This window comes from Sorex araneus, chromosome 3 (genome assembly GCF_027595985.1).
Source record: "Sorex araneus isolate mSorAra2 chromosome 3, mSorAra2.pri, whole genome shotgun sequence".
Classification (NCBI taxonomy): Eukaryota; Metazoa; Chordata; class Mammalia; order Eulipotyphla; family Soricidae; genus Sorex; species Sorex araneus.
In genome coordinates, this window is record NC_073304.1 from 122707629 (window position 1) to 122721396 (window position 13768).

A 13768-nucleotide genomic window follows, 5' to 3' on the forward strand; every position below is an offset into this window, starting at 1 on the left:
GGAGCTCCCACAACTCAGAAGCTAACTCCGTGTGTATTTATGATTTAGGGAGAAAGCGATCCCCAGTGATTCCTCTCCCAGGTAACCAGCTTCTCGCCTCGGCTGTTCTGGAGTGTACTCAAGCAGTGCCAGGGAGCCACGGAGCTACTCCCAGCAATTCTCAGCCCACAGGCTCAGGGGTTCAATGCACGGTGTCGAGGATGCAGGAACTGAGGCCCAGCAGAGCTGCTCAGGTCCTGTACATCCAGTGATGCTAGGAGGGAAGCAAGGGGAAGGGTGGGGTGCTGGGGATGCACCCTAACCTCTGTACTATCTTCCCAGCCCCTCATTTTTGATACTTATCAAAGATTTCCTAAAAATAGACAGATACCAGGAGCCCTTGAGATACTCTCGAGTTTATTACAAACTAGTTTCACAGGCCACGAAGAAATAAAAGGACTATGTACAGCCTTGCAGGAAGCAGGCAGGGAGCTGAGGAGGACCACGATGAGTCTAGGGCCTTGGTGGGCACATTCCCGGGGGAGGGGGCCCTGAAAGGGAAACCAGACAATCCGGTGAGACTCCATGAACAACGCCGTAAGAAACAAATAGGTCTGTGGGGAACGTGGCCTTGGGGAATCGGCCCGCGCTTCTGTAGAGCTACTTCCACAACTCTGGCCAAGGATCAAAGGAGGCCTGAAGTAAGAGTAAGAAGCTTAGTCAGTGCCTGATCTACGACTCCAACCCCCACCCACCCCAGCCTCCCCCACGCTGCAGTTACCCTGTGGTCAGAGGGACGTATCTCTTGGGCTAACTGGATCCCTATATTTCATGGCTTACAAAACCCCTAAAAGAAAAACCCAAACTAGAGAAGGAAGTCACCAAGTGCAGCCCTGGGGTATCTTAAGGCCAAGATGCTCATTGTTGAGGAGGAGCACTGACGTGAAGGGCAGGGCTAACCCAGGTACTTCTCAAATACGGACTTAGTATGTATCAATAATAAAAGCAGACTCCCTTCCCCCCGCTGCTTTGATTGGAAGGGTATGATGAAAGTTCTACTAACTCTGTGGAGATAATATTACTTCAGGGTACCCTGAAAACACTGCCTTAGGTGCTGGGAACTTAGGCTGGTTCCCTGGTAAAAGGCTGCTCTAGTCTAAGAGGCAGGTGATCGATTTAAAGATGGTCAATCCTCCTCCCTTTGTGAACAGCCATCAGCTAAGAGTCCACTCTCCAAGGCTCTAAGGTCCCAGAACACACCAGGGCTCGCCAATTAACACCTTCCCTCTATTCCCTATCCCCACAGGGCTCTGGGGAAGGGCACCCAGGTCACCAATGCCCAGCACTTACCTCTCATCCCCGGGGGAGGAGGCCGCATTCCCGGAGGGGGCATGCCCATCGGAGTTCCTCGCCCAGGGGGTATCCCCATCGGGGGACCCATTGGTGGCCTCATGCCAGGAGGGGGGCCCATCATGCCTAAAAGAGAAAAGCCCCAGAGATACAGCGAGTGTCTTGAAGAGGCAGCAAGAAACAGCTGTCTCCCATTCTGAGACGCGCCCGCCCCACCTCCCAACCTCCCTGAACTGGGACTCGAGACAAAGATGGGCTTCGCAGTGGCTCTGGTCCACCTAGCTCCGGGATCAACCAGCCACCTGAACCTCAGAGTTACCCTGCTTCATCACAAAATCCATCACCAAGTTCAGTCAAGGTTGTATCTCCCATAAATCCAGCTCAGGCCTCTATCAATCATAGCAACAGTCTGCAGAGGGGTCTCACCTGGAGGGGGCGCCCCTCGGCCCATGGGTGGGGGAGGCCCTCCACGGCCAGGTGGGTACTGAGTGGGAGCCCCTGCAATACTGGCGGTGGCTGCAGCAGCAGCAGCTGCAACAGTGCCTCTTCCTTGCGGGGTCATCACCTACGGAGACAAAGGAGGTCAGGCCATACAGGGTAGTGCAAAGCAGCATCTCGCTCACTTCCCCAACTAAGAAACAACAGACACCAAATCCCCTAATTACGGCTCCCAAACTGTCTGTAAAAGATCCTTCAAGGACCAAATGGGTTCTTCAGGGCCCGAGTCAAGGATGCCCAGACCAAGCCAGAGACACCTGTACTGCAGTTGGTTGTTAGAATGCATGCTCTCACACATTTTGTATCATCACGGTGTGGCTATTTCTGCTTTTCTGAAAACACCAAACTGGCGAATTTCCCTCACACTTGATTCTAGGGTCCCACACAAAGCACAGTGAGACACAGCCTGATGGCGGCAGGATGGTCGACCAGCAGTCTGCCCAAATGACAGAACCTCTTTTACCCGAAAGCTGGAGTCCTTCCCCAAATCCTCACCTGTTGGGATGGTCCACCAACCCCACGGACTGGCCCGGCAAGTCCTGCAGGAGCCTGGGGCATCGGAACACCAGCAGGGATTCCTCTGCCAGCAGCCCTGCCGATCCCTGGACCCCCAGCAGCTCCGGCAAGTGGCACTCGGGCAATACCAGTCTGAAAAATAAACATCCGAGAGATCAAGTCTAGTGAGAAGGCCTTTAAGATGCCATGGTCAAGAAAGGTCTGGATAGTCCCAGAGCTGATTCTCACTTGGTGAGGGAAAATGGGCAAGTATCCCCCACCTTGAGACTGCTGACAATTTGCAGATGACAGTACTATGATAAAACCATAACTGCTCAGGATCAAACATCAGTTTCACCACAACCAGTCCTGAGACAAGTTAGCTCAACTTATTTTTCCTACAATGTGGGAAATTTTTATCTCAAAAGATTTGTTACAAAGGGAATACCCTGCCATAGTGGCAGTGTGGGGTGGGGGGAGATGGGACTGGGGAGGGTGGGAGGGATGCTGGGTTTACTGGTGGTGGAGAATGGGCACTGGTGAAGGGAGGGGTCCTCGAACTTTGTATGGGAGAAACATGAGCACAAAAATGTATAAATCTGTAACTGTACCCCCACGGTGATTCACTAAAAAAATAAAAATAAAAAATAATAAAAGATTTGTTACAAGGATGTTGGCTTACAATGGTCTACATCACAGCAGTAAGCCCTACTGGAAACATAACAAGAATTATACCATACGTTGCTTTACCCCTAACACACACACACACACACACACACACACACACACACACACACTTCTACAATTTCCATCTTGTAGAACACAGAATTTAGTGCTTATGCTAACCCCTTGCTTCCATCTTTTCCTTAAAGCTAAGGAATGTTTCTATAAACACTTTATAAACATTTTTAAGGGGGTCAAAAGCCAGCGAAAGTCCTACGCACTGCTCCATGTGGCCTAAAACACAAAACAATGTAATACTCCTCTGCATTGTTTCGCTTTGGGGCCTCACATAGCAGTGTCAGGGCTAACTCCTGGTTCTGGGCTCAGAGATCACTCTGGCAGTGCTTGGAGAACCATATGTAAGTGCCAAGGATTGAACTGAGGTCCCCTGCATGCAAGGCAAGCACCTCCCGTCCTGTATTCTCTCTCCTGCCCCACAATGTTTTAGGATGAATAAGGGCAAACAAATCTGGTTAGTGGCTCCAAATCCTGTTCTATTTCTAAACATAGGTTGGGGGTCGGGAAGGATGCAATGTGTTTCACTTCCCTGACACCACAAGCAACTAACACCCCCGTGGTCGTCCCTGCAGAGTGAGCACCAGGCCGGGCCCGCGCTGACTCACGTCCTTGGGAGGAGGTCCCTCCACTGTCATCGAGACCAGGTTCTCCCCTCGAAGCAGCACCAGCCCAAGGACTCGCTTCTCTTCTCTTTCGGCTTGTTTTGAATTCTTCGGCCTAAAGAGAGGTTTACAAGAAACAAAGCAGCAAGCATTAGAGAGGAAAGCTCACGTTCACCTGTCTCGAGGCCTGAGATTCTCCCGAGCACATGGCACATGAACTCCCCTAAGACAGCCCCTCAGGACAGGCTCCACAGGCCAAAAGCGCAAGCCCGTGGGGGTGCCATCCGTGCCCAGAGAATGCGCAGGCCAAGAGACAAGGAGAACAGTCAGGAACGCCTCGCCCTGGCTCAAAGGCCTCTCCCCTGCCAGACCCGCCTATCTTCTCCAGGCCTCACGGGACGCTGAGGCAGCACAAGCAACTGCTTAGCACTGACCTCCCACTCACCCTGCACGCCAGCCCCACAGGCCTAGAATCCCTTCCCTCTCGATTCGTATCAGAAAAGGACAGAACAGAAAAGGAAGATATTAACCCCTTAGAAATCAGACCTGTCCCCAAAGCAAAAAAAAAGAAAAAGAAATTCTCAAGCACCAACTACCATAAAAGAGTGGACAGAAAGGATGACTAGAAATATAAACAGGAAAATAACCCCCAGATAAGAGAAGGGTAAAAAGTCTAAGTCAGACTCCTAAAAATAAAAATACCCTGATTTTAAAAAAACTTAAAACAGTCATTTTAATGACATCTGATGTTCAAGTAACAGTGGTTTTCTGTGTGGCCTTTCTTCCTTTGTGTTGGTTTATCCACATTTTATATCTTAACAAAATGCCTTTTCACATATGCCCCCGTAACCCCCCAAAAATCTTTTGCAAGTTTAAACAGTTTACATATATCGCTCAGTATTTTAATATATGTCTTTGGACAAAATTTAATTATCAAAATTAAATTAGTCTCAGCTTAAGCAGCGAGACCCAATTTGTAATTTTTCTACTCTGAGCAGCTGGCCCCCAGCGTGTGTGTACCTGGCCCTCAGCCACCTCTACCCTCTTTCAGTCCTACTGTCAAGCCTTCTGTCACTAAGAAAAGCACCAAAGGAATTCAGAGAGACTATGGTTACCTTGTATGCAAAAAGAGTTAGATGACCATGAGCGTCACCTAAACTCTCTTTGGGTATCAAAATGCCTTAAGTATAAAGCAATATAAAGGTACACCACATCTTTTAATAGGCCAGAGGCTCAAGATCTGTCTTAAGACATGGGAGTGATTGGAAATAACTTATGAAACTGTAAGAAATATCTATCATCGAGTCTATCAAAGTGAACAAAAATCACTGGCCCCAAACTCACATGGGGAGCTGAGCACTTACCCCGAAGAGGGTCAGAGGCTTCTTAAAGCAGTTTCAGGCCAGGCTGCATTGGGAGAGCCTTTTAGGCTACAGCTTTACAAATAGGCAATGAGGCCAGAAAACCAAGTTCTCCCCACTTACACACCTGTGGGGAGAACACGAAAGCCCTTTACCCCAGTAGCCAGGGGCACGAAGACAGAGAAACAAAAAGCCTAGCAGCCCTCAGCACTGTACTCCAGAGAACGAGAGAGCAAGCCTTGCTGGACTACGGATTCCTCAGGGTCCACTGCCCCCACTTCACTCTGCCCTCAGCAGCAGGACCGCAAGCCGAGGCGCCAGCTAGCTAAGCTACCACCTGTCACTGGGCTCACCCTCCCAATCCACTTCCCCCTCGCCCAGGCCCTGCCCCCAGCCCACGTCCTCACTTGATCTTCCGGAATTCATCACAGTCGCAGAGGATCAAATTCATGTGCTTGTCAAAAGCCTTGAAGGTGCCGATGAAGATGCGGCCGTCCTGCAGGATGCAGCGCATCCTGTAGTCGATGTGCTGCAGCATCTTGCTGCTCTTGCCCACAGTCTGCAGGGAGGAATCAGCGGGAGGAGACTCAGTGCTCTCAGACTCCCCAGGCCTGGTCTCAACACATACCTTCAGCTGTCCTAGCGCACGAATTCCTTCGGGCCCCAAGAATTCTCCCAAGTCACCTGCTGTCAACCCTCACCTTCGCTTTCTCCTACTCCTGAAAACCTCAGTGTCTCCCACATATGAGGCCCCGAGTTCCATCCCCAGCACTGAAAAACAATCTTTGTCATCAGACAGCTGCCTCTGTCTATTCGTACCACTTTCCGGGGTGAAAGGGTAGCAGGCTTCCAAGCTCACCCTATACACGCACACCAGAGATTATCCTCTCTGCCACTGTGTAAACTCTTTTAAGTTTGTGATTCAAGTCTCTTGGCACTAGAATGTGACCGATACTAAAAATCCCATCAACAAGATGTTCATTATCGAAAAGGGAATGAAAATTGAATCCTGATACCAAGAACTGTGTCTCCCAAAAACTACCTTTGGGAAGAAACGTTCTGGTGTGATTACTTCGAAAAAATAATGACCTTCAGGAATCCCCGCTATACAGGGCTGGAGAGAAAGCCAGGCAGGCCCGAGTGAGTGCGTGCGTGGCCTGCAGGCAGCCCAGTGGGATCCCTCGCACCCATAATGTGTGTGTCATTGTCCCCGCCACCCTCCCAAGCATCAAGATGGGAGTGAACCCCGTCATAACCCCTCCCCACCGTGGAAAGAAGCCATATACTTACTTAACATTTTCTGCTTTACACTCTGCCTTCCACTGCAGCTTTGTTAAAGACTACTGGGGTCAGAGATGTGGCTCAGTGGTGGAGCACTGGCCTTATAGGCGTGCGGCCCTGGGTTCAATTCCCGGCACCACCAAACAATATGCAGTAAATAGGTACCCCAATTCGAACTGCCAAGTGCCCTGGGCTGTCACATCTCTCTAGGAATAAATGACAGGACACTGGGTCTATGCCTCCGCCTCTCATTAGCTGGCCGTGGGTCAGGCCTAACTGAAGCCAGTGCCTTCTGCTGGCTCTGCAGTTTCTGGACCTACAAATACAGGGACCGCAGTGTCCCGCCTCCCCAGAGCCCCAGACTGCGAGATTGGCTCACCCCCAGAACACCCATCTGAATCTCTCGTACCCTGGTGGCTGCATCTGCCCTGGGACAGCTCACCGGGTCGTGGGGTACCGTATCCCATCACTGTGTACCTGCGCCTCATCCCCCCGAAGCACAAGCCCTTCTGGGATCATTCCCGGGGCGCAGCCTTGCAGCTCTGCAGCCGGCCGGGTGGCGGGGGGGGCGGGGGGGAAGGCCGAGTGCAGGCGGGGCGCTTCTAGGTAACTCGCCCGGGCATCCCGCGCGCGGTCCCGCTCCAACCCACGACGTCGCTTCCACCCACACGCCCGGGAGCCCGCTCGGGGGGCTGGCACGGGCGGGGTGGGCGGCCTGCAGTGCCCCGCTGCAGCCACGGTGTCCGGCTCCCGTGCCCCGAGGGCCGCCGGGACCCTCGCTCGTGCCCGCGGGGCAGCCGGCCTCCGGCCTCTCCGGGGCGAGGCGCGGGCAGCTCGGGGCTCCGGGCGCCTCCCCGAGACTCCCGCCGCCACCCCCGGCCGCAGCCCCCCAGGACCCCGGCCTCGGTCGCGCAGTTCCGGCCGCCCCTCCCCCACCCGGCCCGCGGCGCCGCGGCCCGCGCCCGGCGGGGCCCCGAGCGGCGCCGACCCCGCGGCCCCCCTCCCAACTCCCACGGCCGCCAGAGTCGGAAGCGCCCCCGCCGCCGGCCTCCACCTCCTCACCATGGTGGCGGTTCTGATGGCTCCGATTCCCGCCGGATTCGCCTCCTCCGCGGCCTACACGCCCGCCCGCAGCCCGGTTCCCGCCACCGCCGCCGCCGCCGCCGGAAGTTCGGCCGCCGGGAACAAGGGGTCGGTGGGACCTACTTCCGGTAGGGCGCCGAGGAACCTTGAGTTCCGGCCTCTGCACGCAGAGGGTGTAAGCCCTGAGCCTCTCCCTATAGGGCCCAGAAACAAAAGCAAAAATAAAGCTGTCGTGAGCTGACCTTGAAATCAACAGAGCTGGGGTGCAAGAGGAGCTGCAGGAGGAAAGTGCTCGCCCTGCAGGAGGCTGGCCGGCCTTGCTTCAGATCCCAGCTCTGCCTTTGGTCCCCTGACCACCCCTGAGCACAGAGCCGGGAATAGTTCATCCCGAGCCCCCTAGATAGCTTTCTAGTTCCCAAAGGAAGGGAAGCGATTATACAGCCGATAGGGTGTTTACTTTGCACATGGCAGACCCGGACACGATGCTAAGCATCCCATTTGGGTCCTCCCAGCACTGCAGGAGTAATTCCTGCACTCAGAGCCAGGAGTAACTCCAGAGGACCGCGCGATGTGGCCCCCAAACAAAATAGAACAAAACAAAGGAAGGGAAAGGGGAACAGGCGTCAAAGGAGCATGGGTTGTGCAGCACCCACTCCGCCTAAGGACTGGTGAGCAGGTGCAGCGGGGGTCGGGCCTTGGGGTTGGCAGGAGCAGCCTGTTCTTGTGTCCCCCTGATGTAGGCAGGTAGATTAGGGAAGGGACCACACACACACACACACACACACACACACACACACAGAGAGACACACCCCATGGCAATGAAGTTTGGGGGAATAAAGTCGCCAGTCCTAAGTGTGACCCAGAAAGCAAGACCTGACGACCTTCTCAAGCAGCCAACCCTGAGGAGCCTGGACCCCTCCCTACAGAAAGGGCCTAAAGGAAATTACTAGAGAATCTTCAATTCGTTCCTTTAACTGGATTAACCCTCAGCTATCCAGATCAGAGAAGGCTGGACCAGTTGTGCTGGCAGGAGTCGAGAGTGATCAGAGAGACAGCTCAGGACAGGATAGTGAGTTTATGAGAGGCTCAGCACTGAGGACCCCAAGTCAGAAGAGAAAGAGACTTGGAGCCCTATCTTCTGAGAGGATCTCTGTTTGTTAATTCTCTAAGAGTGAACTGCACTGTTCTCCCTTGTTCATCAATTTGCTCAAGCAGGCACCAGTAACGTCTCCATTGTGAAATTTGCTGTTACCATTTTTGGCATATCTAATACGTCACAGGTAGCTTGCCAGGCTCTGCCATTTGGGCGGGATACTCTCGGTGGCTTGCCGGGCCCTCTGAGAGGGGCAGAGGAATCGAACCCGGGTCAGCCATGTGCAAGGCAAACGCCCTACCCACCGTGCTGTCGCTCCAGTCAAAGAGTGGGCTATAATCTACAAAAATAAATAAATAAAAGAAACATCTTTGCCAGCCTTCAGCTACCCAAAAAAAAACAAACAAGAAAGGTCTGTGTCAGTATCTCTTGCCCGTTTGGTGTGACCTTCATGTGTCAGCTCCCGTGCATTCCCCTAAGTCTGGCAGGCCTCGTGCCCTCCTGTTCCTTGGCAGGCCCTTATCCTACCTGATTAGGGTCATACAGAGCAAAAACTCTTCCTCCCTTCTCTGGCTGACCTTGGGGTTGACTTCAGCACCTCGGTTCTCATTACATTATAGTTTCATAGCCCTCATTACATTCAGTTTCTTATTTTTCATTACAGACCCACCCTACGAGAGAAGATCCAGTAGGAACAAAGGTCAAGAAAAGGAGTTTCAAAGAAGACCACTCCCAACTCTACCCCCTTAGCAACAGCCCTAGCAACAGACTCTTATCTAACTAGAAAGCCCCACGTGGGGGCAGCTTGGAAAAACCCTATAAAAGCCACCTTGAACAAAGGGAGGGCATGCATAGGCTGCCGGAGCCCATGTACTGCTTGTGCCCACGTGGCCAAGCACATGTGGCTCCCAAGCACATGTGTCGCCTGCCTCTCCCCTCTTGAGATGTACTTTCCAATCTAATGCTGGGATGTGTGTAGGGGCTCTCTCTGCCCTTGGAGAAGCACATTCTCCCTTAAGTGCATTACTCTCTCTCTCTCTCTCTCTCTCTCTCTCTCTCTCTCTCTCTCTGATTCTCTCTCACTCACTCGCTCGCTTTCCCGCCTCCTCACCATCTAAAACCTCCAACTAAACTCTGTTTTACTTCAGTGCTCATCTACTCCTGAAATTCTTTTCTGTGAGGCACGACAAGACCCCAGGAGCCTTGGGTAAGGTCTAGGACTGACTTTTCTTTCCTGCAAAGAGTAATTCCTCATCCCAACCTGAATCTCGTGACTTCCCAAGAAATTGGGTGGCAGAAATCAACTCCCATGCCTTGAAGACCAAGCGGACATCAGATGTGGCTTGACAGCCAGCCGGTGGAGCTGTCGGGGCTCACACGTGTGCCAAGCAGGGGCTCATCACAGATTTTTACCAGTCCTAGTCTTCTTAGCAGGTCCAGGGGTGACAGAGGTGGATTGGGAGAAAGAGACTGTCTCGCTGCCGTGGAGATGTGATCCCGGGGGCCGCACACATGCGGCCCCTCCACAGCTGCACGAGCATGACTCCAGAGGCCAGCTAAACTACTTTTGGTATGGGCAGCTCCTTGCAGAATGTCTCCAGACTGAGAACTAAGCTGCGGCCCCATGCCTGCCCAGGAGGGGAAAGGTATTTCTCTCTCTTGCCTCTTCCTTGCCGGGAGTGAAGCGCGTGGCGACCGCTATATTATGAGGACCACAGATGGGAGTTACAAGCTTGCAATGATCCAATATCTGGAAGAAATCTCCCTGGACTTAGTTGCTAAAGTACAGAAATACAAAACTGACCTCATATCTCTTCACAAGTCTGACTCTAGTGGGGTACTCCTAACAATAATAGTGAGGTTTTTGTTGAAATATTGAATGTAACCAAAGTAAAGAGAAAGTAAAGTGAAATTTATCAGTTACAGGGGGGGCGGGATGGGAGGTGTATTGGGTTGTTTTGTTTTTTTTTTTTGGTGGTGGAATATGGGCACTGGCGAAGGGATGGTTGTTTCAGCATTGTATAACTGAGACTTAAACCTGAAAGCATTGTAATTCTCCACATGGTGATTCAATAAAACAAAATTTAAAAAAAAATGACTGTCTCTCTCCTCCCCACCTCACATAAGCCACCTGTGGGGCGCATTGACATCACCCAGGCATGGTGTGACATACTCCTGCCCACATCTAAGGCCCATCTCACACGGGGAGGAATGCTTGTCTCTTTTCCAGAACCCATGGAGATGGCACACGAAGAATCTGTTTTCTTATTTTTAGGATTCTAGAATGGTCTTTTTCTACCTGTCCCAATCTTCTCTTTCATTAGAGGGTATTTGAAGCTTTCCTCCACTCCAAAACTTTCTAGATTAAAAGAAACAAAGAGCTTCCAGGACCAGGTGAAATCATCTTTAAACAAGGAGAACATGGATTTTTATCTATCCCATATTTATGCCAGGCATCTAAGGAGGAAATTAAAAAAAACACATGGTATTTACAGTACCTTATGCAACAAGAGAATCTCATGTTTGCCAAGAATCTGCACCATCTGTTCTCCTTCAGAACAAAAACTGATAAAAATTTATACACGCTGACTTAGACTGCAGGAGGATATATGTGGAGACATTTCTAATTTAGTTTAGTGAGTGTGTGTGATGTGTGTTAATTAAATTTCCCCTTTTTTGGCGGGGGGGGGCGCATATCCAGCAACGCTGAGGACTTACTCCTGGCTCTGTGCTCAGAGATCATTCCCCATGATGGTCAAGGAGAATGGACTGTCAGGGATTGAACCCAGGTCAACTGCATGCAAGGCAAATGCCCTATTGGCTTGTTACTTAGTACTATCTCTCTGGCCCCTTAAGTCACCTTTAATCTGAATGATGACATCGAATTTCACAGACTAGTGGGCGACTTCTAGCGATCTTGAAAGTCCCCACAACCCCCCCCCCAACCTAGATTATCTGAATTACAGGTGAGTTGGCGGGGGGGAGGGGAGCTCACATACAAGGCACTGCCTTGCCATCCCAACCAGTCACATAACTACAAATTCTTTGCCAAATTACAGAAATTCCTCACATTACTGGACCAACTGTTGCCATATTAAATTGTTGCTCAGGGTGATGGGAGAAAGTACAGTGGGTAGTACCAACCTGGGTTCTGTTCTCAGCACCAGATGGTCCCCTAAGCAGCCCTGAAGGCCCTCTAGCAGAATTGCTTGGGCAAGCCCTGCCACCACGGGGCTTAAGCAGCGCCACATCCTCAGACCCTTGCATTGGGGTCTGCACCTCTACATACCAGAGCAACGAGAGAGAAGAACCAAGATAACTGCAGAACACTGTGGTGTAGAACAAAACAAAGCAAACTCTCCCCAAAATGCACGTGGGATCAGGGTTCCATTATCTAATCTGAATCAGTTCGTTTTGACTCATTAAATGCAATAATATACGGCAAGTTCTAGAATATGGCAATTATTTTTTAAATCTGTTAGATTGACTAGCTAAGGCCCGATGAAAACACACAGTCTGTGTTGAATGAATCTACCCTCAAAGAAATTTGGAGCTCAAATGAAACACAATCAGTTCAAAACAGGTAAAAGGTGAAAATCAAACAAAATAAATTTGATAAATTCGTATCAGGACATCAGCCATGCCATTCAAGGATACTCCTGGAGAAATTCCTACCTGAAACTAGCTTATGTTCCCCCAATGTGGTCTTCTCTGTATGTTATCTGTAATTGCATTCTATAAATATTATATCTTATAATATTAGCGGTAGCACATCGGGTAGGGCGCTTGCCTTGCACACAGCTGACCGGTTCGATTCCTCCGCCCCTCTCAGACAGCCCGGCAAGCTACTGAGAGTATCTTGCCCGCACGGCAGAGCCTGGCAAGCTACCCGTGGCGTATTCAATATGCCAAAAACAGTAACAGCAAGTCTCACAATGGAGATGTTACTGGTGCCCACTTGAGCAAATCAATGAGCAATGGGATGACAGTGATACAGTGAATGTTATATGACATAATGTATATGGAATTTTAAGTGCTTCTTAAAATGTGGCTACTCTGAATTTAAGTGTACTTTAAGTGAAAAATATGCAACATATTTTGAAGGCAATATGAAAAAATGTTAACTGTCCAATTAGTAGTTTGGAGGGAGGCCAGGACCTTTTGATTTTTTTTGCAGGGCAAAGTTACATCTGATTGTTCAGTGCTTAGTCCTGGCTCTGTGCTCAGGGGTCACTCCTGGCAGTACTCAAGGGGCCATATGCAGTATTAGGGATCAAATCAGGTCAGTTGAACGTGGGGCCAGTGGCTTAACCTTTGACTATCTCTATGGCCCCCAATTAATTTTATATTGATGACATATTGAAATAAGGTTTTTTGGTTTTGTTTTAATTTTTTATTAGTGAGTCACCGTGAAATAAGGTCTTGGTATATTGAGTTCAATAAAATGATATTAAAATTAAGTTCACCTATTTTTAAAATATGGTAAGTAGAAAATTTTTTATTACTCATGTTATGCTTCTACTGGGAAGTAACTGATTTAGAAAAGAAGTAGGAAAAACTACATCCTACAGTCAAAATCTAGCCCTCATTTTTATACAGCCTATGGGCTATGGGAATTTTACTCTGTGTGTGTGTGTGTGTGTGTGTGTTGCTAGGGATCCAACCCAGGGCTTCACACATGCAAAGCAAATGCTCTCTCACTAAGCAAACAATTCCATGCCTAAAGTTTTTAATGGTTGGAAATAACAAGATTAAAATTATCTGAGATTCAGTCCACTAAGTTTTATCGGAGCACCGTCCCACTCATTCATTACTGAACTCCCAGACTGTGGGAAAGGGAAGAGTTGAAATGAGGGCACAGAGTCTGTACAACCTCTGCTCCACACACACACACACACACACACACACACACACACACACACACACACACCTTTACAGAAAAGGGTGATCAACTCTTTTTTTTTTGGCTTTTTGGGTCACACCCGGAGATGCACAGGGGTCACTCCTGGCTCATGCACACTCAGGAATTACTCCTGGCAGTGCTCAGGGGACCATATGGGATGCTGGGAATCAAACCCAGGTCGGACACGTGCAAGGCAAACGCCCTACCCGCTGTGCTATCGCTCCAGCCCCGGGTAATCAACTCTTGATCCAAAGTAATGCTACAATCCCCAGTGCTTCTCAGCCTGGATTTAAGAAATCAAACCTTTGAAATAAGTGAAAAAGAAAAGAACTTGATTAATGAAGCTCAAAAGTCACATCGAATTTGATGTTCAATTTTACCT

The 13768-nt window shown here is 50.2% G+C and overlaps 1 protein-coding gene across 2 annotated transcripts; it reads right to left on the reverse strand.

Moving 5' to 3' along the window:
- Positions 1-379: 379 nt before the first annotated feature.
- On the reverse strand, positions 380-7489 carry SNRPB (small nuclear ribonucleoprotein polypeptides B and B1). 2 transcript variants are annotated; one of them, XM_055131366.1, is made up of 7 exons: positions 7370-7489; positions 5434-5585; positions 3669-3780; positions 2323-2475; positions 1756-1894; positions 1330-1455; positions 380-530 (listed from the first exon to the last, which is right to left on the reverse strand). In XM_055131366.1, the coding sequence occupies exons 1-7, from the start codon at positions 7370-7372 to the stop codon at positions 493-495; spliced, it is 723 nt and encodes a 240-aa protein (XP_054987341.1). In that variant the 5' UTR covers positions 7373-7489; the 3' UTR covers positions 380-492. The 2 variants fall into 2 exon arrangements, with proteins under 2 accessions (XP_054987341.1, XP_054987342.1); XM_055131367.1 differs by having other exon boundaries at positions 380-675.
- Positions 7490-13768: the final 6279 nt, after the last annotated feature.